General features: G+C 36.6%; 2 protein-coding genes across 2 annotated transcripts; both read left to right on the top strand.

The window, feature by feature from the left end:
* Positions 1-2,507: 2,507 nt before the first annotated feature.
* Positions 2,508-5,507, top strand: LOC107635691 (protein DETOXIFICATION 9). The gene is made up of 7 exons (XM_016339236.3): positions 2,508-2,875; positions 3,550-4,094; positions 4,230-4,316; positions 4,438-4,494; positions 4,583-4,821; positions 4,985-5,190; positions 5,287-5,507. The coding sequence occupies exons 1-7, from the start codon at positions 2,579-2,581 to the stop codon at positions 5,356-5,358; spliced, it is 1,503 nt and encodes a 500-aa protein (XP_016194722.1). The 5' UTR covers positions 2,508-2,578; the 3' UTR covers positions 5,359-5,507.
* Positions 5,508-10,528: 5,021 nt separating this feature from the next.
* Positions 10,529-11,617, top strand: LOC148569606 (uncharacterized). Its single transcript, XM_088485130.1, has 2 exons — positions 10,529-11,035; positions 11,201-11,617. The coding sequence occupies exons 1-2, from the start codon at positions 10,529-10,531 to the stop codon at positions 11,615-11,617; spliced, it is 924 nt and encodes a 307-aa protein (XP_088341256.1).
* Positions 11,618-24,647: the final 13,030 nt, after the last annotated feature.

The following is a 24,647-nucleotide window of genomic DNA, read 5'->3' on the forward strand; positions in this document are numbered from 1 at the left end:
ACAGAAGTGTGCAATGCTTATTATTTGGCCAAATAATAAACTTCCTTTGGGCCGATTATTGTTCGCATAAATAATAAGTATTACTTTATTCTTAATTAGTTATACCCAAATATTTATTTACCATTAATATGTATATGTAATTCGGCCAAATATAGGCCTTCCTTTGGGCTGACCAATATTCACATGAATTACATATCACCATATTCCTAATATTTTAAATAAATTAATTTTCACAAAAGATGCTACTTTGGCAGCATAATGTTCAATCAATTTATTCTAAAACTAAATCTTTATAAAATAAATGGGTATAATAATCCAAATTGTTACTAATTTCCTTATGTGACAATTAAATAACATTTTTTTTATTATTATTCTATTAATATTTATTTATCAAAATAATTTTATGAGTATCATCTCAAAAAAAAAAAAGATAACCGAATACAGGACGTATCCATCACAGATACACAGCAATGTGTATAGCCGAAAAAAAAATGATGATGATGTCTCCGAATTTACATATATAATAGCACCAGTGTATATATATATAGAACTAACCTATGACGGCATATATACATATATATATTTATAATGCAGGCACATAGTAAATTATATATATATGCGGTAGCAACAAACCGAACCAGTTAAGGATGTTTAAAAAATATATATATGTAATTTTACAGCACAAAAAACGCAAATGTATACGACGTACGCATATACATATATTAATCCAAAAGAAATAGTAAACTGAATATTTTGATGATTAAATTATGGACGGCTCTGATACCACTTGTTAGAATAAATTAATTTCAATATTCCAGATCATCCATATTGAATCACCAAAAATATATATATCATAATGCGGAAACGTACCTGAATTCATAAACGTGAATCATACGATCGGAAGAGTTTGGATCTTGTGGTTCTTTCGATCTTCCTCAACCAAAGCCTTCTGTATTCCTAAGAGGCTGAACTGTAACTCTTTTGATGGGGAAAGAGTAACAAAGGCGGCTTTGGTATATTGGGGACCGAAACCCTGAAGGTCTATTTATATTTGAGCATGGCACCCATTAAACCCTTAAGCCCAAATAAAATAGTATCTAAAGCCCAAAAGATAATATATCTAAAATCCAAAAAGATAATTATCTAAGGAACAAAAGATAATATCCGGTTTTATTCTCATTTAATTCCAAATCAAAAGTAATAATGACTTATTCAATTAGCATTTAAAACAATAAATGAGATCATCATTATATAAGTCATTTAATTTGAAATAGCATAATTTGTGATTATAATTAATATATATATTGCCCACAAATAAGTTAGGAAATTATTACAAATAAGTTAGGAAATCAAATAATTTCCTAACATATACTACTCTTTAAATATTAATATTCAAATAAAACACTATTACCACTTCCATATTAAAAATAATTTCCGACGAAAAAGAGCATGATATATAGAAAAAGTAGACAAAGATCTAAAATTGATCACGTATTATATTGTCGTGTCACTTTCTTTTTTTTTTAATGATAACTTTTTGTTCATGCTCGCGGTGGACCGTTCAAGCATATATGATTGAGACATACCATACCATGAAAAAGTAAATACTAAATAACAATAATTTACTATGTTTAGTAAATATTTTAGCATAAAAATACAGAAATACTAAATATAAAAATTAAAGTAAAATTAAATTTTAATTTTGACTTATGTTTTTTGTTATATTTACTTATTGTATAAACAAAACATATTTAGTGGTCGTGTTAATACGACTAAAGTCGTCAAAATCCGATTAATTCAAAATTTCAGATATATTTTATCGCATTTGAATTTGTCTCTTTTATTTAGTGTTATCTTTAAGATAAATTCGAATTTGTTTCAAATTACTCGGGCCAACTCAATGTTATTTTTTATAATAAAAATATTTTTTAAATAAAATTAATAATATAATATTATATTTTTATATTTTAATTAATATTTATTTATATTATATAGAAGCGGTTTTACTTTAAGATAATTTATTTTTATATAAATGTAATATAATATTTATTAATTTTAATTTTAAAAATAAAATTTTATTAATCTATTATATAAAATGTATAAATAAATTTATATATACTAATTTTTTTTCAAGTCATTTTCAGGTTAGATTAAAATAAAACGTATGGTTTATTAGGATCAAATTTGAGAGTAATTAAATTCAATATGGTCCAGCTCATGAACACCTTAGGATAATTATAAGGATTATGTTAAATAATTAATAATTTTTTAAATAATATAAATAATTATCAATAAAATAAAAATATATTATATTTTTAAATTATTTATTTAAATTTTAATATTAGAATAATTATCTGCACACTTAATAAAATAAACATTCGATATAATTATTATTGACAATGTTTACCAATGTTGTTGGTTATATACTTTTCCAAATTATAATATGAAAACCACTTTTTTGTCCTTATCCTCTTTATAACGCTTGTTATTGATACTCGCTTCTTCTCTTATTGCACTTGTTTGATTAACATTTAACAACCTTAACTTAGTTTTTCATATAGAAACCTCTAGAGAGAAGATGAACAAAGAGGAAGCAGCAATACCACTGCTTCTAACAAGGAGAGAAGAAGAAGAAAAAGAGGTGAACAAGAATAGTAATAATAATAATATTAATGGGGTAGTGGAGAGTGCATTGTTTTGGCAAGAGTTAAAGAGGGTAGGTTCCATGGCTGCTCCAATGGTGGCTGTGACTGTGTCTCAGTACCTTCTACAAGTTGTGTCTATGATGATGGTTGGCCATCTTGGTGTACTTGTAACCTTCTCTGGTGTTGCCATTGCTACTTCTTTTGCTGAAGTTACTGGCTTCAGTATCCTTGTAAGTTCTCAATCTCTTCTTTTCATATTAGGGATTCTAAGAGCATGTATTTTGATCCTTAATTACTAGTTTATTTGATCCACTTTGTTTTGTAACATAGATCTAAGAAAGGTAAAACATCCTTTTATCTTGGGATTTCGTTCCCTTTGTGCATGGATTCTTAAAAGGGCTTTGTTACTAAGTATGTGAAGGTGATCATGTAATTACTACAGATGATGTTGGAGATTATCTTAATTATGCTAGTTAAAAGTGTCTTGAGTCATATATGAATGTTTTCTTAACTTGTCCTTTCTTTTTAGCTTCAGATTCACATACAGTTGTCTTCATGTGAAGTTGATAGTTGATAGTTGAGAACTGTAAGATGATAATTTAGTTGAATTTGTTAAATTATCTAACGGTTCTTAAGTATGATGGAAACTCAGGTGCAGTCGACTTCACGTGAAGTTGATATCTGAGAACCGTTAGATGATTTGACTGATTTGACTAAATTTTTATGTAACGGCTTTCATGTATCAACTTCACGTGAAGTCGACTTCACCTGAGTTTTCACCCTTAAGTATAAACTTCACATGAAGACTCAGAATTATCTTGCAATCCACTTGCATATAGAGAGTTCTAGATTTATCTCTTCCATGTGCTCTTGATCATTGATTTGAGTTTGAAATGCATTGTAGATAGGGATGGCTGGTGCATTAGAAACCTTATGTGGCCAAACCTATGGTGCTGAAGAATTCAGAAGTCTTGGAAACTACACTTGTTGTGCAATTGGTACTCTAACTCTGGTTTGTCTCCCCATATCTCTGATATGGATATTCATGGACAAGATACTATTGCTTTTTGGCCAAGACCCCGCGATTTCCCTCGTGGCTCGCGAGTACTGTATATGCCTGATCCCGGCTCTGTATGGCTACGCCGTCCTTCAAGCCATGACTCGATACTTCCAGACTCAGAGTATGATCTATCCCATGGTTTTCAGCTCTGTCGCGGCTCTGTGTTTTCATGTACCTATTTGTTGGGGTCTGGTGTTTAAATTTGGACTAGGACACATTGGAGCAGCATTTGCTATTGCAATTTCATATTGGTTGAATGCCATTGGCCTTGTTGTTTACATGAAGTGTTCATCATCATGTGAGAAATCCAAGATTGTGTTTTCTAGTAATGCTTTAAAATGCATTTCTGAGTTCTTGCAATATGCTATCCCTTCTGGACTCATGTTTTGGTAAATATAATTATAACATCATGTATAAACTTAGCATCTTTCATAACACACTTGATTTGTTTTGTTACATTTTGGTATTTGATTTTTGTTCTTATTCTCCTAACCTATATGATTCTCATTTCAATGTGCATACAGTTTTGAATGGTGGTCATTTGAGCTTCTTACATTATTTTCTGGTCTCCTACCTAATCCTCAACTAGAAACCTCGATTCTTTCGGTCTGGTAAGAATCATTAGATGGTTTGATATGTTTAACTAAACTGCTTAACATGAAAACATCTTTAGAGAAATACTTAAGAAGAGGTTTTTCTAAACTTGTTTAATTTTAAACTTTTAATTTGCAGCCTTAACACTACTACATTGCACTTCTTCATTCCTTATGCTGTTGGAGCTTCTGCAAGGTTTGGTGACAAAACTAAAACTGTTTGTTTATTCAAATTTCATAACCAAAACTGTTGCAAATGATATGATCCTATGATGAATTTGCAGCACTCGCGTGTCGAATGAATTAGGAGCAGGGAATCCGAAGGCGGCTAAAGGAATCATTCGTGTGATTGTTACAGTTGCAGTTACAGAGGCAGTTATTGTAAGCAGCTTCTTCATATGTTTCAGGAATGTGTTAGGAAATGCTTACAGCAATGACATGCAAGTTATAGAAAATGTTGCAAAAATGGCTCCTCTTCTTTGTGTTTCTGTTATTGCTGATAGTCTAATAGGAGTTCTTTCTGGTAAGTTCCACTTTCCTTAAATTGTTAATAGTGTCTTTCAAAAATGTTACGTATACACTAAAAATCAGTCACCATATATTCTATACAGATGACTGATTTGGCGACTAATTTTTTTGTTATTTATTCAATTGGAGAGAACATCTTATTAGCAATTAATTTGAAGGGGTTGCAAGAGGTGGAGGATTTCAACAAATAGGAGCTTATGTGAACCTTGGAGGCTATTATCTTGTTGGAGCTCCAATTGCATTGTTCTTGGGATTTGGCCTAAAACTCAATGCTAAGGGACTCTGGATGGGAACTTTATCTGGCTCTTGTCTAGTAGTAATTATACTTGCTATTGTAACAGCATTAACAGATTGGGAAAAAGAGGTTTGTTTTTTTTTTTATTTATTTCTTAATTATTGTCCAACTTTACCTTACATTTTCTGTTTTTGATTGTGTTATATATGGCTGTTATTATTGCAGGCAACAAAAGCAAGAGAGAGAATAGCAGAGAACTCAATTAAAGATGGTGATGTATCTGTATCATCAGTATGAGATCAGAAATGAAATACTGAAATTTTGATGTCAATTTTTGGTTTTTGCTATTTATTTTTATTTTTTTGGTAATTTTTTTTATGTGACTGGAGATTGGAGAAGTGTACTCTAATTATGTTAACAGAAAAATGCTAAGCTTTATCTGTATATATGAATTTTGGACTGGAATTGAGCCTGTGCCAGATTAATGTAAGCATGTAACAGATCCCAGAATTGAATTGTAATGTGACTGATAAGACTTTTTCATGAGCATTAATGTATGGGAAGATTTTCAAGTATACCGTCGTACCGGTATATCAATGATTTTTAACCGTTGATCTTAATTATATATATATTATATATATTTTTTATAATTAAGATCAACGGTTAAAAATCATTGAAACATCGGTATGACGGCATACTTGAAAATTTTCCTAATGCATACACACGAAAATTTATATTTACAATCATACACTTGACTTTAGTGTTTGTTTTGAGGTACTGAGACAGAGACTGAGAGACTGAGACTCAGTATCGTGTTTGTAGTTCAGAGACTGGTACTAAAATTTCTGTCTCTGTCTCTAAAATTTTAGCATTTCAGTATCTCCAAAAAATAGGGACACAGGGAACTGAAATTTTTAGAGATGAAGACTGAAACTTTAATAACATTTTATACTTAAAATACTTTCATTTTAATTAATTAATTTCAATTTTACTTTTTGTGCAAATTAAATTAAAATTTCATTCTTGTTTCAATTCCTGTCTCTCATTTTGTACCAAAAAGAATACTGAGATTTATTTCAATCCCTGTCTCTTAATCTCTGTCTTTCAGTCTTAGTCTTTACGTCTTTGTCTCTCTACCAAACGCTACTGTACTTGTTCTGCATTGTTGTTGTCACAATAATGTTACACACCTTTCTTTATATAGTATTATTGTGTATACTGTTTAAGAATATACGTAACATAATTGATAAAATATACACACTTAATATTATACAAAGAATAATCTAAGAAAATATTTTTTAGAAAAAGAAATCCTTGCTAGCTACTCTTGTTTAATAGATACTTGACTTAACCAAAAACATTCTTGGTTTAAGTCATCATAATAAATTTATTAAAATAAGAAATTGTAAAATATTTCAACAAGTAAGGCAAATATTGTCATTCAGATCATAATGATCCTTACCTTCCCTGACACAGAAATTTATTGGTAGCGTGGAATGCATGGTGGTAGCTAGTTGATTCATAAATATTAAGAACTTTGGCATATTATTTATTTTTATAGTTAAGTTTAGTACATTCTTCTAACCGCGGCGGTATGACTATGTTCAATGAACAATTATTTATTTATTTGAAACAACCACATCGCATATGTGCTTTATTGCTTTATAGCTTATACTATTGAATTTAATTTTCCATATTTGCAAAGTATATGTATACTTGTGCCAAGAAGTGTCTAGATAGGACCACACACGTTTAGCAGTTAGCACATTCTAGTCGTATTATATATTGTTTTTATTTCTTAAATAATGTTAATGTGGTACATCAATTATTTAGAACATTCAGAAGTAAATTAATAAATTAAATAATACAAATTATACTAACATATAATTAAGAAGACTAAGATTGTATTGGGGAGGAATGCTCTAAGGAGCCTCAAGGAGTTTTTCCAATTAGCCATCCCTTCTACTCTCATGGTTTGATAAGTTTGACCAGTTTTTTAATCTTTGAGATAAATATAAGGAGGAAATTCGCATGCAGTTGTCTCTATACGAAGTTGATATTTGAAGATCGTTAGATAATTTGATAAATTTGACTAAATTATTATCTAACGATTCTCAATTATAAACTTCACATGAAAACAACTGTATGTGAATATTCACCTTTTGTGTACTATTTTTTTATATATCATACCGATATACACTTACCTACTATTACATAATGGAAAAGTATATGGAACCAAAAGGTTACCAGCCAAAAACTAAACAAAACCACATTAATTTATATTAATAATTAATTAATTTTAAAATTTTAAAATTTAAAATTTAAAAAATTTAAAATTGATTAGGTAAACCTAGTTAAAACTTATAAAAACCTTCCTATTATCTCTCACATTAACCTACCCACCTCCAACAATCACACACAGACCCTTCTCTCTTACCGTCAGGCCCTCTCCGTCTCCCCATCGCGATCCATTTCTCTTCTATCATCGACATCTGGCTCGTCGAATTTGTCACGGTCGACAAGAACCGTTTCCCTTTTGTGAACCAAATGTGTTACCGGAGCCGCCGTTGCAGTTGGAGTTGAACTTGGACTCGATCCCTAAGGCGGCGGCGATTTCGAGGACGGGAGGACAGCCTGAGAAGCCATGGAAGCGGTGACGGACGTGGAAGGAGATTCTATGAGATGCACCTCATTGAGTAGGTGCTCACTGGTGAGTCCATGGTGGGTGGCACACCGTAGACTCTTGCGTGATCACTCTCCAAACCATAATCCATCATCGAACGGTACTCCAAATCCTCATCGTGATCGAACACAAACTCCGGAATCTCCACCTCGTTCCTTCTTACATTCTCCCACAGTAATCAACCCTCGTCACATACTTCAACTTCCCCTACACCCTGCCACATGGTATAACACTTCTTTAACATGTTGCTTATTTCATTTTTTTGTGATTTCTGATGCTTGGCTTTTTTCACTCCCAATTCAGATGTATAAAGGACACCATTGAAGAATACTATGATTTATATACAGAAGCTGAGACATACAGCAACAACCAGATATCAGAGGTGTTACGGATCCGACCCACGGATCCCGCATACCCGGTTACCCGGGGACAACCCGCTTCCACACAAAGGCCCAAACACCGGCCCTTCAAAACCTCTAACCCAAATATCTCTCTCTTATCTTAACCAAATAAGATAAGATAAGATATTCACCTATAAATAAGAGGACCTAGGTCCCCCCAGGTATTCATTCATTCCTCACACTTTCTACCTCTTAGATCCATTCTGACTTGAGCGTCGGAGTGTCTTTGCAGGTACCACCCCCATTGCTCCAGTCAAGCGACCCGGCTCCAGCTCTGTCCGCGGGTTCCCGATCCACCCTTCAAACCGTACCAGAGACATTTCGTACATTGGCGCCGTCTGTGGGGAACCTGCGCCAGCTGGACCCAATGGGGGACGTCCTGGAGGAAAACCCCTCAAGCCAAGATGACTCTCAACCAATTAACCCAACCCCCGAGCACCGTGAAGTAACGAACCAAGCGAGAATAGCAAGCACTATTCAAAACGCGAACGATCACGACATCACGGACCGACGACATCCTGAAAAAGCCAGCGACAAAGCAGCGCAGATCATCCAGGATCTCTGCCTCCGAGTCCAAGAACTCGAAGGCAAGATAACCGATAAAGGAAAACACAACAACGAGCACGGAAGCCATGCAACCTCCAGATCAAGATCTTGCCGCGGAAGGTTGCCAACCCGACGACACGACAGAAGAGACGGTCGCAGCTCAACACGCGATCACAGACACGAGAAATCGCCAGAACGGCGATACAACAAGAAACATAACCGCAGCGCTTCTCAAGATCTGAGTTATCAACACTACTCAGACGAAGATCGGAGGGACCGAAACACCAAACGCACGAGAAACGACCATATAATAATGGGAGCTACACCCTTCACAGAAAGAATCTTGAGGGCAAAACTCCCCAAAGGCTTCGACAAACCTACCGATATGAAATACGATGGAACTAAGGATCCCCAAGAACACCTAACGGCTTTCGAGGCCAGAATGAACCTAGAAGGAGCGGCCGACGCGGTCCGATGCAGAGCCTTCCCGGTAACCCTCGCCGGGCCAGCAATCAAATGGTTCAACGCCCTCCCGAACGGATCCATAGCCAGCTTCCACGATATTACACGAAAGTTCATGGCCCAGTTCACTACTAGGATCACCAAAGTCAAACACCCCATCAGCTTACTAGGGGTCACGCAAAAACAAGAAGAATCCACAAGAAAATACCTCGACCGCTTCAACGACGAATGCCTAACGGTCGACGGACTCACGGATTCCGTCGCAAGCCTTTGCCTGACCAATGGGCTAATGAACGAAGATTTTCGCAAACACCTCACCACCAGACCGGTATGGACCATGCATGAGATCCAGAACGTCGCTAAAGATTACATCAACGACGAAGAAGTCAGCCAGGTCGTTGCCGCCAACAAACGGCAGCACGGCAACGCCCAGCGCGGCAACTCGGCTTCTCACCAAAACTCAACACTCAAAGAGAATCAACGGGACCACCCCAGGCCGACCAGCCGACCACCGAGAATAGGCAAATTCTCAAACTACACGCCCCTGACGGCACCAATTACCGAGGTATACCACCAAATAGCAGATCGAGGCATCATTCCGAAAGCACGGCAACTCAAAGAAAGGACAGGAGGCAACAAGACCCTTTACTGCGAATACCACCGAGGTTACGGTCACAGAACACAAGATTGTTTCGACCTTAAAGACGCCATTGAACAAGCCATACGAGACGGCAAACTCCCAGAATTCGCCAAAATCATCAGATAACCAAGACACGCGGAGAGAGACAGATCGTCGGAGAGGGAAGGACGTAACCCGAGAACCCAAAAGCAACCCCCGAGGGAAAACCCAGAGGAAGATCCAACCATCATAGTAAACGTCATCACAGGCAAAGACGTATCAAGCAAGTCAAAACTAACAATGAAGAAAGACCTCAAGATAACGGCGGTAAGGAACCAAGTCCCAATCTCCGCGGCCGACAATACGATAACGTTCTTACCAGAGGACTGCCAACACGGCACCTCAGCCGAGGACGCCCCTTTCGTCATCTCAGCTAGAATCGGAACAGGACTCGTACGAAGAATACTGGTAGACACCGGGGCAGACTCAAACATCCTTTTTCGGGGAGCCTTCGATAAACTCGGACTCCGCAACGACAACCTCCAAACACACCGCCACGGCGTCACGGGACTCGGAGACAACTTCCTCAAACCAGAAGGCTCAATCACACTTCCCATCACCATAGGAAGGAGCAGCCAAAAGAAGACAATTCTATCTGAATTCGTAGTCCTAAAAGACTCCACAGCCTATAACGTGATTCTCGGAAGGAAAACAATCAACGACTTCTCCGCAGTTATCTTTACCAAATACCTCCTTATGAAATTCAGAACCGACGACGGCTCCGTCGGCACCATCCACGGAGACCGAGAAGTCGCAGCCGAATGCGACAACACCAGCCTAGCCCTAAGGAAGAAATCACGAGATGCGGCCGGTGTATTCCTAGCCGATCTGGATGCCCGACAAGACGGCCAACCCAGGCCGGAACCAGAAGGGGATATGGAAAAATTACAAATAGGGCCAACCAAGGATGAGTACACCTTCATTAACAGGAACCTCCCATACGACCTCAAAGAGGAGCTCTCCCAACTCCTGAAACAAAATAGGGACCTGTTTGCATTCACACCGGCCGACATGCCGGGAATAAGCCCCGACCTAATGTCTCACCGTCTAGCCGTGGATCCCAAAGCTAAACCAATAGCACAAAGGAGAAGAAAAATGTCACCGGACCGAGCCACCGAGGTCAAAAAACAAGTTAAAGCCCTACTCGAGGCCAACTTTATCCGAGAACTCCCCTACACGACTTGGCTAGCCAACGTCGTACTGGTGAAAAAATCTAATGGGAAGTGGCGAATGTGCGTCGACTACACGGACCTCAACAAAGCTTGCCCGAAAGACGCCTTTCCCCTACCAAACATCGACGGATTGGTAGACGCCGCATCCGGTCACCGATACCTCAGCTTCATGGACGCATACTCCGGATACAATCAGATTCCGATGCACCGACCAGACGAAGAGAAAACAGCGTTCGTCACCCCAGACGGGACGTACTGCTACACAGTAATGCCCTTCGGCCTAAAAAACGCTGGAGCAACCTACCAAAGACTGGTTAACAAGATATTTCGAGACTTATCCGGTAACAAATTAGAAGTTTACATAGACGACATGCTCGCCAAGACCGAATCCGGCGAACAACTAACCGGCGACATCAAAGTCATAATGAACACCCTACGAAAACACCAAATGCGACTCAACCCGGCAAAATGTGCCTTCGGAATGGAGGCAGGGAAGTTCCTCGGCTTCATGATTACGCAACGCGGAGTTGAAGCAAACCCAGAAAAATGTCGCGCCATCCTCGAGATGACGAGCCCCAAAAACCTCAAAGACATCCAAAGGCTTACCGGCTGACTAACGGCGTTGTCACGCTTTCTCGGGGCTTCAGCCCAAAAAGCGACCCCCTTCTTCAAACTAATGAAAAAAGAAGCCCCCTTCAAGTGGGAGACGGAATGTGAAGAAGCATTCCAACACTTCAAGAAGGTCCTAGCGGAACCACCAATCCTCGCCAAACCCCAGACGGGGGAAACACTTTACTTATACCTCTCCATAACGGAAGAGGCACTCGCAGCAGCACTCGTCCGTGAAAACGAGAAAAAGGAACAAAAACCCATATACTTCATAAGCAAAGTCCTACAGGACGCGGAAGCCCGCTACTCACGCTTAGAAAAGCTAGCTTTCACACTCCTTACAGCCTCCCGACGCCTACGACAATACTTCCAAGCTCACCCCGTAACGGTTCGAACCGACCAAGCGGTCAAACAGGTGTTGCAGAAACTCGACCTAGCCGGAAGAATGCTAGCGTGGTCCATCAAACTATCTCAATTCCAGATCAAATTCGAACCCCGGAATGCAATCAAAGCACAAGCTATGGCCGACTTCATCGCCGAGATGACCCCGGGAAAGCTCACCCCCGATTCATGGAAACTACATGTCGACGGCTCATCAAACTCCACCTACGGAGGCGCCGGAGTCATACTCGAAAATCAAAACGGAATCACGATCGAACAATCGGTACGATACGAATTCCCGGTATCAAACAACCAAGCAGAATACGAGGCCCTCTTGGCAGGTCTTTCATTAGCCCAGGAAGTCGGAGCAAAGGTCCTAGAAGTGAATACCGATTCACAAGTAGTCAGTTCCCAAATTAACGGAGACTACCAGACACGAGACCCCCTACTCCAACAATACCTCGCCAAGGTAAACGAACTAAGAGAAGGGTTCGAACACGTCACCATACGGCACGTCCCTAGGGAACGAAATGCCAGAGCAGATCTACTCTCCAAGCTGGCCAGTACCAAACCCGGACACGGTAACAAATCGTTAATCCAGGAAGTCGTTAAGACACCTTCCGTGACAACAACAAACAACGCTCACCTGACAATCTCGAACCAGGAATCTTGGACCTACCCGATCCTGCAATACCTCCTCGATGGAACACTACCACCATATCCCAAGGAGGAAAAGCGAATAAAGAGGGAAGCCGCCAACTATACCATTGTCGCAGGACAGCTATACAAACGCGGATTCTCGCAACCACTGCTCAAATGCATCGAACCCGAGAACACGGAGTACATACTCCGTGAAATCCACGAAGGTTGCTGCGGTCACCACGTCGGAGGCAAGACTTTAGCCCAAAAAATCATCAGAGCAGGCTACTTCTGGCCCACGGTCATCCGAGATTCCATGCAAATAGTTAAAAACTGCGACAAATGCCAAAGACACGCCAATATCCACCAAGCCGCACCGCACCAGCTCAGCACCATATCGGCAGAACGGCCATTCGGCACTTGGGGCATCGACCTCGTCGGACCTTTCCCTACGGCACCTGGCCAACTCAGATACCTCATCGTCGCCATAGACTACTATACTAAATGGATCGAAGCCGAACCCCTGTCCACCATAACGGCAACCCAATGCCGAAAATTCCTCTGGCGTCAGATCATCACCCGATTCGGGATCCCCGAGATCGTCATCTCGGACAACGGAACCCAATTCACTGACAAAAAATTCAGAGAATTTTTAGAGGGGCTGCGTGTATCCCACCGTTTCAGCTCGGTAGAACACCCCCAGACAAACGGACAGGTGGAATCCGCAAACAAAATAATCGTCAAAGGACTTAAAAAGCGGCTCGACGAAGCTAAAGGGCTATGGGCCGACGAACTCGGGTCGGTCCTATGGTCATACCGAACCACACCTCAAACGACAACAGGAGAAACACCTTTCCGACTAACATACGGTGTCGAGGCGGTCATCCCGGTAGAGATCGGAGACCCAAGCCCCAGGAAAACGGTAGGAGGTAACGACGAGGAAGCAGAACGAGACCTCATTGACGAAACAAGAAGTATAACCCATCTCAGAGAGCTAGCCCTAAAGCAAAGAATCAGCCTGAGATACAATCACGGAGTCATCCGGCGAGAATTCGCGGCCAACGACCTCATCTTACGACGAAACGACATCGGTCCCCCAACCCCAGGAGAAGGGAAGCTCACCCCCAACTGGGAAGGACCATACAGAATCAAGGCCGTAATCGGAAAAGGAGCGTACAAACTCGAAAGGCTCAACGGCGACGAAGTCCCGAGAACATGGAACGCCGCCAACTTGCGACGATACTACGCCTAGACCAACCCACAAGGTCGCACCATTACCCTCATCTCTGTTTTTGTACTTCTCCTACCAGTTTACAAATTCTAAATTTTTATTTCATCTAAGTTTCAAACTCGGGTACTCTTTCCCACCACCAACGGAGGGTTTTAACGAGGCCCAACCATCAATAAAAATTCCATTAAAACAGCTATTTTGATTTTCCTAAACGTCCCAAAAACGGAACGAAAACACGGCCACAGTTGGGGGACTGATCACCCCTCAGGCCCAAAATACGCGGATATCCATGAAAAAACCCCGACCAAACGACGGTCCGAGGGAGCAAAATAGCCTAAAAACGGAATATAAAGAAGGCCCGGACGGCCCAAAAACAATATAACAACGGAACATACAAAAGGCCCGAACGGCCGATAAAGTACCATTAAAACAAAAATAAAGTGTTCCAAAATCAAAATACACGGCCCCCGGCCATCCGAAAATATCCAAAGCACAGTTCAAAGAAAAAAAATCCAAAGAGATAAAAGTAAAAGCTACTCGAGGTCAACAATCTGGCCATCGCGAACAGTCTTGAAGGCCTCCATCACGGACATATCCACACCAGGAGCCAGCACTGAAGCTTGAGCCCTCATCGTTTCCTCGGTAGCCGCTAATGCGTCCTTCGCATCAGCTAGTAACTCCGTCTTCTCCCTCCTCAAGGCAGCAACCTCGGCCTTTAGAGCCTCCGATTCGGCGAGAAGCATGGCAGCCTGAGACCCTACATCAGAAGCCCGCTGCCGTTCCTCTGCCAGCTGAGAGAGAAGCGAAGTTTCAACCTCGGCAAGTCGAAGAATCTCTGACCCGGCCTCCTCAGAAGACTTCACAGCCTTCTCCCTCGCAGCTTCGGCAGCCTCAAGTTCCCCCTTCAACTTGGCTACCTCAGCATGAGAATGACGAAGCTTCTTGTCCAGCAAACCGACCTGAGCCATCACAGGCTCAGCCTTCCGAACAACAACGGCAGACCGGAGGAGAGCACGATACACCGACTTGGCCTGGAACGAAACATCGCAGCCGTCAAAAAACGGCTCCGTTCCAGGCATCAAGTGCTGGTCAATAAACCCCGGAGCATCGAAGCGTCGATCCATCACGCTGGGCACAAGACCTTCATCCTCAAAAGTCTCACTGCTCGGGTCCTCAGGCCTCTTTCTCTTCCGAGAAGCCTCAGCAGCCGTCACCACGACGACTTCAGGAGAGTTCGCAGGGCCAGGGGAAACCTGAGTATCGGCCCGCGCACCCGAGGAAATCACCTCCTGAGAAACTGGCTGCGACTCCACGGCAGGATTAGAAACGGGAGTAGCCGGGGACGACGACCCCTCCTCCTGGGCCATCGCCGCCTTCAGACGCGCCAAGGATGTCAAGCCACCAGCCATCTCAACTGCAAACAATACAAAAAATTCCCAAGTTACAAAAACGGGAAACAAAACATAAAAAACCAAAGAAAAAACAGACACACACCAACATATGACCGACAAGCAATCGGATCACCCATCACATCCCGGGGATTAAGAGGACGCTCTCCAAACAACTGCCACAGAACGAGAGCAATATCCCGCTCCTCCGAGGACAGGAACTCTTTCGAAACCCGAGTAAAAACCGACGGTCCCGCCTTAAAGTTCCAGTAAGTGGGGAACCGACGATCACCCTCCAACGTCAACCAAAAGGGATGATGTCCCTCCGAGGGACGAACCTTAAAATAACCACTCTTAAAACCGTGGAAGGAGTCTTCATACAAACCGAAAATCCGACGATGGGGCTGAGCTCGGAAAGACACATACCCCTTTTTATGCTTCCCCTCCTTAGTCGGAAGAGTGCACAAGAAAAGGAAAAGAAAAACTTTTACTGAGGCAGGTAACTCTAAATAATCACAAACGAGCTCAAAAGACCGTATTGCCGCCCAGCTGTTCGAATGTAGCTGGGACGGCGCCACGGAGCACCGATTCAACAACTGCTGAACAAAAGGAGAAAAGGGAAGCCGAACACCAAGTCGGGTGAACATCGCCTCATACACCCACATCCAATCCGGCACGGTCGGGGAGTCGAGATTAGTATAGCAAACCCTCTCGTCAACCCCAGAGAGGGCAAGCTCGTAGTGGCGTTCGGCATCGCCACCCCCACAAACAGCCCCTTCATCACGGAGCCGTTGGAGGTCCGCCTCCGTCATCCGCGACGGTGTCCCCCAAACATCACTGGTGACCCAAGAAAAAAGGTCAGGGACACCCCCCGCCGGGGCCACCGGAGCCCTCACACCCTCCATCCGTCGGCGAGCCATACCTAAAATATCGACGAGCACCACCGTCAGCCAAACCTCACGGCAGAAAACGACGGCGGGTAAAAAACCAAAAAATACCGCCACCGCACACCACCAATTATACGGTGGCACTCGCCCTAACCCTCTCCTAGAAAACCAACAGAACTATCTAAACCACCATACAAACACCACAAAACTACTCTAAAACAGCCTACACTTAGCAAAAACAAAAACAAAATGCTGCAGAAAATAAAGCAGAAGAAAGCAAAAAGTAACAAAAGAGATGCTAACCTGATAAATCGAAGGAAGACAACCCCAAGGAAAGACGCCGCAAAAGAAATCCAACCGAAACCACAGAAAGCGAAAATGGAGAAAGGGAAATGCTGTAACCAGAAAGAGAAGCAATAGAGAAGTAAAAGCAAAACGAGGGAACTAAAGGAGGAAAACCAAAACGATTTTTGAAAGAAGTACAAAGACGAAAATACCCTTAGGAAAGCAAAACAAACGCAAGGGCAAAAAAGAAAAAGTACAACCTGCAATAAATACCCCTCGAAAAAAGGTAACGCCTCGAAGAACGCAACAGACGCGACCGATACGGAAGAGTCACGTCAGACCTAAACGGTCAGACGAATCTTCCACAAACACGGAGACCGAGGCACCGACCTCATCTCAAAGAAACCAGACGGGCACCCGAGAAAAATCGAGCCCATGACAAACGTCTCAGCGACAGACCGACCTCGCTCGCTCTCCCGCTGCGGGGGCAACTGTTACGGATCCGACCCACGGATCCCGCATACCCGGTTACCCGGGGACAACCCGCTTCCACACAAAGGCCCAAACACCGGCCCTTCAAAACCTCTAACCCAAATATCTCTCTCTTATCTTAACCAAATAAGATAAGATAAGATATTCACCTATAAATAAGAGGACCCAGGTCCCCCCAGGTATTCATTCATTCCTCACACTTTCTACCTCTTAGATCCATTCTGACTTGAGCGTCGGAGTGTCTTTGCAGGTACCACCCCCATTGCTCCAGTCAAGCGACCCGGCTCCAGCTCTGTCCGCGGGTTCCCGATCCACCCTTCAAACCGTACCAGAGACATCTCGTACAAGAGGCAATAATGCAATCCCCTAATACACAACAATATAAAAAAAAATATTCATTTAATATGAAAAAAAAAATCCTAATACTTAACAAAAGAAACAGTTATATTTTAACAAAAATAATTAAATATCTATAAAATTTAAAAAAAATTATAAAATTTTAAAAAAATAAAGACATACAAAAAAATTTAAAAAATATATAAAATAACATTCATTTAGTATGAAAAAGAAACATTCTGATATTTAGTAGAAGAAACATTCATATATATTAACTCATAGAGATTTTGGATTCACCCAAATTTATTTGGCTGATTTTTGGCTGATATGCTTTTGGTTCCCTAGTTGTTCTCTTACATAATTCATACAATATGAATTTTACACCTCAGTCAGTAATAAATAAATATATATTAGTTTAGTATTTAAAATAACAGAGAATATAATATATTCTCTTTGTGTATATATTATAATTTCAGATAAGAGTGATTTTTTCGCCAATTCTGATTCACCATTTGTAGAAATTGTTATATACTTGCAGACTAAGAAATTTCTTTTGCTATGTCCACGTACTATGAAAAATAAAGGCCATCACATAATTAGAGAAACCTCTTGTCCATAGAGCATATAAGAAAACTTTTTAAAGAATATGTATATGTATGTTATACACTTTATTTGATCTATAATGATCATATTTTTTATAAGAAAAGTCTAGGGGCCAGCAACTTTGTTAAATTCTGGCCAATACGTAACCAGCAAAGAAAAGTGAGTTATCGGATGAAATCTCACACCAATCTCACACCATTAAAATTATCATTGATGGCTATTTGATGGCTACAAATCACAAAAATTGCTGGCCCCTATCATTCTTCGGGAATGGATGGCAAAAGATAGGGGCATGTATAAATCTTGGAGCCTACTATGTTGTTGGAATCCCAGTTGCTATCTTGTTAGGTTTTGTTCTAACATTTGATGGTAAAGGCCTCTGGATTGGAATACTAACAGGGTCTGCACTTCGAGCAATTATACTTTCTTTCATAACAGCTTTCACAAATTGGGAAGAACAGGCTCATAATAATGCATTAGTTTGATTGATGCTAGCCTATATGGGTTAAGGGTTTATAATGTCATATAGATATAGTGTCTTAAGTGTATTATTTAATTAAGAAAAAGTTTAGAGGTTAGTATTTTTATTAAAATTTAGTTCGACACTTAATCAGTAAAAGAAAAATGAATAGTTTTATATCATTAAATATAATTTTACACCATTAAAAACACTAATAATAACTAATTAGTGGCTATAAATCACAAAATTTGTTAACCCTCTAGCACTCCTCTTTAACTAATTTAGTGGGAGTGGCTTTAATTTTTTTTTTTCTTTCATAATTATTATTACCACCACAACCATTATTATTAGTTTTTTTTTCTTTTTTTAGTTAAATATCACACCGTAATTAGTTTAACGATGAAAAAAATATATTATATTTTTATGTTACTGTAAAAAAATTTTGGTATCAAAATAAAAAATTGTGTCACAATTAAAAAATTGTATTGTTATTTTTCTGATAAATTTTACATAGTTCAAAACTCTTCTTTCTCCTCTCCCTAGTCCTCCTTGCATCACATCCTCATAAGTTTTGTTTCACTTTTTTAACAAGAACCTGTATCACAGTTGCAAAATTTTGGTGTTAAAATTAAAAAATTTATTGTGTCATGATTAAAAAATTTCAATGCTATTTTTTGATAAATTGTACACAACACAAAACTCATCATCTTATTTTTTTCTTCTTCTTCATCTTCAGTTTAATACCACACAATCAATAAAATGATAACAAAACACATCATTTAGTTAGAATTGACATAGAAATTATTGGTAAATGCCACAAAAAATCTTTAAAGATTCACAAGTCTAAAACCTTAACTCACTCTACCAATAAAATATTCAAATATGTTTTAGAACCAAAAAAATACATCAATTTATTGTAAATAATATAGAAATGGCTAAACCTCTTATATATGAATTTAATACCACACAATTAATTCAATGATAAGAAAAAGTACATCATTTAGTTAGAAATGACACAGTTAAAAAATTTCTATGTCAATTAAAAAATTTTGGTGTCAAAATAAAAAATTTTTGTGTCACGGTTAAAAAATTTCGATGCTATTTTTTTAATAAATCCTACACAATTCAAAATTTTCATTCCTCTTCTTCCTTTTCTTCTTCTTCTTCTTATTTTATCCTCTTATTAACTACAACCTGTATGTCACGATTAAAAATTTTCAGTGTTATTTTCTCATAAATTTTACATAACTCAAAATTTCCTTTCGTTTTTTTTTTTCGTTGTCATCATCATCTTCTTCTTTTCTTATTCATCTTCTTCTTATTTCACATTCTTAGAATTTTTGTTTGTTTTACCCTTTTAACAAAAATAAAAACAAAAAAAATCAAACAAAAAAGATAAAATAAATAATGCTATAAAAATACTAAGAAGAAGAGGGAAAAAAGAAAAAAAAATGCATACAACACTAGAGGAGGAGGAGGAACCCAGAATACGAATGTTCATGTTAGTGAAAAGTTGGAGCATATAGATACGAATGTTCATGTTAATGAAAAAATGGAGCATATAAATATACTATTACTAATGAAACTAATTTTTGTTAGACTTAGTTGTAAATAAATAAATAAATAAATAAATAAATAAATAAATAAATGTGTAGCAAGATTTGTTGTTTTTATTGACCTTATTAGGTTCCCACATAGGTATATTAAGGAGAAGCCAATACAAGAAGATTATTTTATTGTTTTCAAATTATTTGTCTTTTTCATTTTTAAAGTTTATTAAAATATTAAAGATATAAACATTTTATTATAATCTTTTTAAAATTTTCAGTCAAATAATTTATGTTTTTTTGTCAAATGAACTGGACCGTTCTTAATCATATTCTTAAATATTATAATATTTTAAATTTACACACTACACACTCACACACGTAATATTTTTAATATTTAGAGGCATCAAAATGTGCTACTAAATTAAGTTAAAGTACTCATCTAAGAAGTCGCAAGTTCGAATTTCTCTATTTTTGATTAAAAAAAAAGTTAAGTTAAAGTCTAGCTACAATTTATCATATTTTAAAATGTATAAATGTATAATTAATTTGATAAGTTATTTTTGTTTTATCAAAAGAATTGGATAACTCTTCATTTTAAACATTACACCTTCACAAATTCATTCACACTACACATTTACTAGCAGTATTTCCATTCACTATTTAACCTTGCTAAATTTCAAACCTAAATGCATTGTATTAAGAAGCACTATAATTACCACTTGAACTAAGCCTCATGTGCATATGATAAGCTAAAAAAGACATCTCTAGTTGGATCCAATACAAACTTGAACTAAAGTTGGACCATTATGGGCTTGCCCAAGTTCAAACAACACAAATATCTTATTTTTTGTTTTGTGTTTTTTTTTTTAACCTAATTTTCTACCATTTTTTCGTTCTAGACCCAATAACAAATATTTTACTTTTTAAGTAAAATATATATTAATTTTAAATTTTTGTTAAACACAGAAATATAACATATACATAACATATGTCTTTTTTAAGTAAATTATAATATTTTAAAATTATATTCATATTAAAAATATGAATTTACTTTTTTTTTATTTTTTAAATATATAAAATATTTTAGATAATTAATAATATATAGTATTTATTATCTCATTTTAAGAACTCTACAAATAAAATTGAATACGCCAATGCGTGATATGAATTGCTAGATAAATATTTTTTTTATTTTTTTTATTAGGACACACAACTCAACCAAGTGATTTAATTTTATAGTTGATCACCAAAAATATACTTTTCTTGAAAACAACAAGCATTATGTCACTAGGTCTTCTGCCACTTTTTGTCACTTGTCTATTTTTCATCTGAGCTATCTTTTTAAACCAATATTCTACTAATCTTTTTTTTTTTTGCAGGTCTAAACTATCTAAAGCCATATATATTTGACGATTTTTTAACATTAGGAGTTACTCAAAATTTCAAATTTTCTCTCTTGTATTCTCTTTTCCTACTATGTTCACTATATATATATATTTGACATCTTATCCATCTAAACATCCTTATTTTTTTACTAAGTTTATGCTCATTATCACCTAACATAACATAGCTTAATTACACACAAAATATTGTTCAAATTTTACAGAATTTATATTTTGAACCTTAGAAATGTAGTTAGAGTTAAAATTCAGAAAGATGTAGCTCAATACTGCTTTTAAAACAATAACATTTGTAGTTTGGATTTGTTTTAACCTTTGGCAAAAATAAATTAATTGCTACATGATTCTTGCAAATCAACCGTGACAAATTCAATACATTAGACTCATCATTTTTGACTTACTGTTATCGTTATGTATTTGGCGTATTTGGTATATTTACAGAGAAAATGATGGTAAGCAATTCATTGTTTTGTCGTTTGCGACCCTAGCTAGCATGCATTATTGACGAGCTATGAGGGGGACCAGAATTTGCATACACCATTTTCGTGGAAAATAGAGCTGACAATGAAAATCTTTTTAATCTTCACTGTGCATTACGCTACAAACATCCTGCTACACTATTTTGTCAAGAGATCAGAGCAGGTAGTGCAAATCTTTTGTATAGTTTATAATTCAGAGACGCAGAAAAATTTTAACATGTATGAAAAACAGTGAGTATATGATGAGTACTTAAAGATAGATATAGATCTAAATTAATACAACATCATCATTACATGTGTTTTTTGAGAATAATTGTCAAAGAATTATTATATTATATCAAACTCAATTCAAACTAATTCAATTATATCAGAACTAATTTTATGTATAATAAAATATTATTTATATTATATCAAACTTAATTCAAACAAAACTAATTGTATCAGAACTAATTCTACAGAATTAATTTATATTATATACTGAATAGTGGTGGAATGAAAACATAATAAATAAATAAAAAAAATAATTATAGTTATCGTTAAGAATATATACTTATAAGTCATAAAGGTATAATCTGGTCTGAATAAATTCATCTAAATACATGTGCATCTAGATACAAATTAAAGACAGCCATATTCATTTGACTAGTAAACATATCAAACTGCACTCTTTAATTTCATAGATATAAATGTCTTCTTGAATAAAGCTGCTTCCAGAAATAAGACTGTAACTGCATCATGTCATCACCATAAAAAACGACAGCAGTAACCAGACCATTATATTGATGAAGGGAATAATAACTCTATTTATTTCTGCAAAAAAAATAAGAATGATGTATAATAATCGAGATTAATTATCTAATGAGAACCGTTGTTAATCTAAAAAATATAATCAATTAAATACTTACACAAACTAAAGTAGCAGTGATGATGACATAATAATAATAATACAAGATAATTAAGATAATACAATATAGTTCTCAGATCTATAATAATTTAAGTAGAATTTTTAAATATACTAACAATTATTGGTATTAATGAAGTGGCAAAGGTTAAAAGCATAAATTGCATAAATAGATCTATATACACCGTGTTGAAACCAGAAACCAGTTATATTTATTAAATTCTTACTTTTATGACATGTTCATAATAACTAATATATAATATGAGTACAGAGACCAAAGTTAAGGGTGATGACAGAAGAATAGAGAGCACAAATGAGTAAAATGCCATATTCATTCTAATTTTATGCATGTCATCATCTGTGCTCTCTATCTTCTGTCAACAACACGCCTAAATACCTCCTCTCCTCATACATGACAGTTAATGATGACTATAATGCATAACAGTAAATACAGTATGATGAATAATGAATATAATGTATAACAGATAAATTAAAACCAAATTTAAGACAATTGAAGCAATTGAATTTGAATCAATTTGCTTTTGAACTTCCTAACAAATAAATATAAGAGAAAGTAGTAGTTAAGAGATATATAGTTCTTTCCTTATAAATAGGATAGACTTAAAGAGCTATTGAATATTGATAAGGGAAGATGTCCCTATACCATTCTATTTATAGGACAAAAAATTAATTAATTATATGATCAATTATTTTTTATTTTCTTTCAATTTTTTTTGTTCGTTCTCCTTTTAAATATTTTAATACATAAATTAAATGAGAATTATTTGTATATAAATAAAGACAGACATGCACGTTCTTAATTAATTACAAAAAGAATATTTTATTATAAAAATATTTATATGAAAAACCAATGCAGCTTTCAATTTGTTGTATTCACACTCTTTTGTTTACTAGTGATATCCTTAGTTATACACTTATACTTTAATAATCATTTAACTACAATTACATGTCAATGCAATTAACTAACATGTTTGAATTAAACAAAGCTAATTTTACAGAATGTACTCAAAGTAAGACGAGATAAAGTTAATGAGACCTTTATTGTTTTTATTAAATATATGATCATTGATCAAGTTAAAAAAGATATATTCTATTTCTCACAAATATCAAAAGAGGTACTGATACATTTTAGTGATAACTTTTAGTACATGAACACTATTTTTCTTTCTCAAGTAAGGAAACTGTAAATTTATCAGGACAAATGATGATAATAAATAATATGCTCACACAACTTAATCAAATTACTTTGATATTTAGAACCTTTAAGCTACAAAAGCTCCTTAAGACTTCTTTTAGGCCATTTTATTTGTATTGTTTTAAAATAATTCTTTTAAATTAGTTAATTTGAGTGTGTTTTGATATTAATATATAAAAAAAAATCCAAAAACTAGTCGAATTTATTATTATGATATAATTAAATTATAATCAATTTACATGAATATGAGTAAAACAAATTTTGTGAACTAGTGGTGGTTGGATGGGATTATAACAAAAGTGTCAACAACCACAACCACATATTAAAATCATGTCAATCTAGATAAAATTAAAAAAAAAATATTGATAAAAAAAACTCTGGTCAATCTATGTGAGATTCTGCAAAAGTATATCTCAAATAATATCATATATTTAAATTTTTTTTATAAATTAAATTTAATAAAATTAAATAATAAAATTTTAAAAATTACTAATTATAATTAATTTTTATTGATATTAAATCAACTTAATTAAATTTAATTAATAAAAATACTTAAATATGTAATATTATTCTATTAACATATATGTATGGTAGTCCTTTAATGTAAAGAAATTCTGTTGCACAGTATTGTCCAATTCACAAAGAGCCAATGCAAGTGACATTAAAGCTATTAATAGCTAGCCAGGGTTATGGATGATGAAGTAAGCTAAGCTAAGTGGAATCTATGTGCACAGTGGTACAAGCATCATATCAATGAAGAATACATACATATCCCACTTTCCCTGC

This window comes from Arachis ipaensis, chromosome B4 (genome assembly GCF_059453495.1).
Source record: "Arachis ipaensis isolate K30076 ecotype BB chromosome B4, ASM5945349v1, whole genome shotgun sequence".
Taxonomy (NCBI): domain Eukaryota; kingdom Viridiplantae; phylum Streptophyta; class Magnoliopsida; order Fabales; family Fabaceae; genus Arachis; species Arachis ipaensis.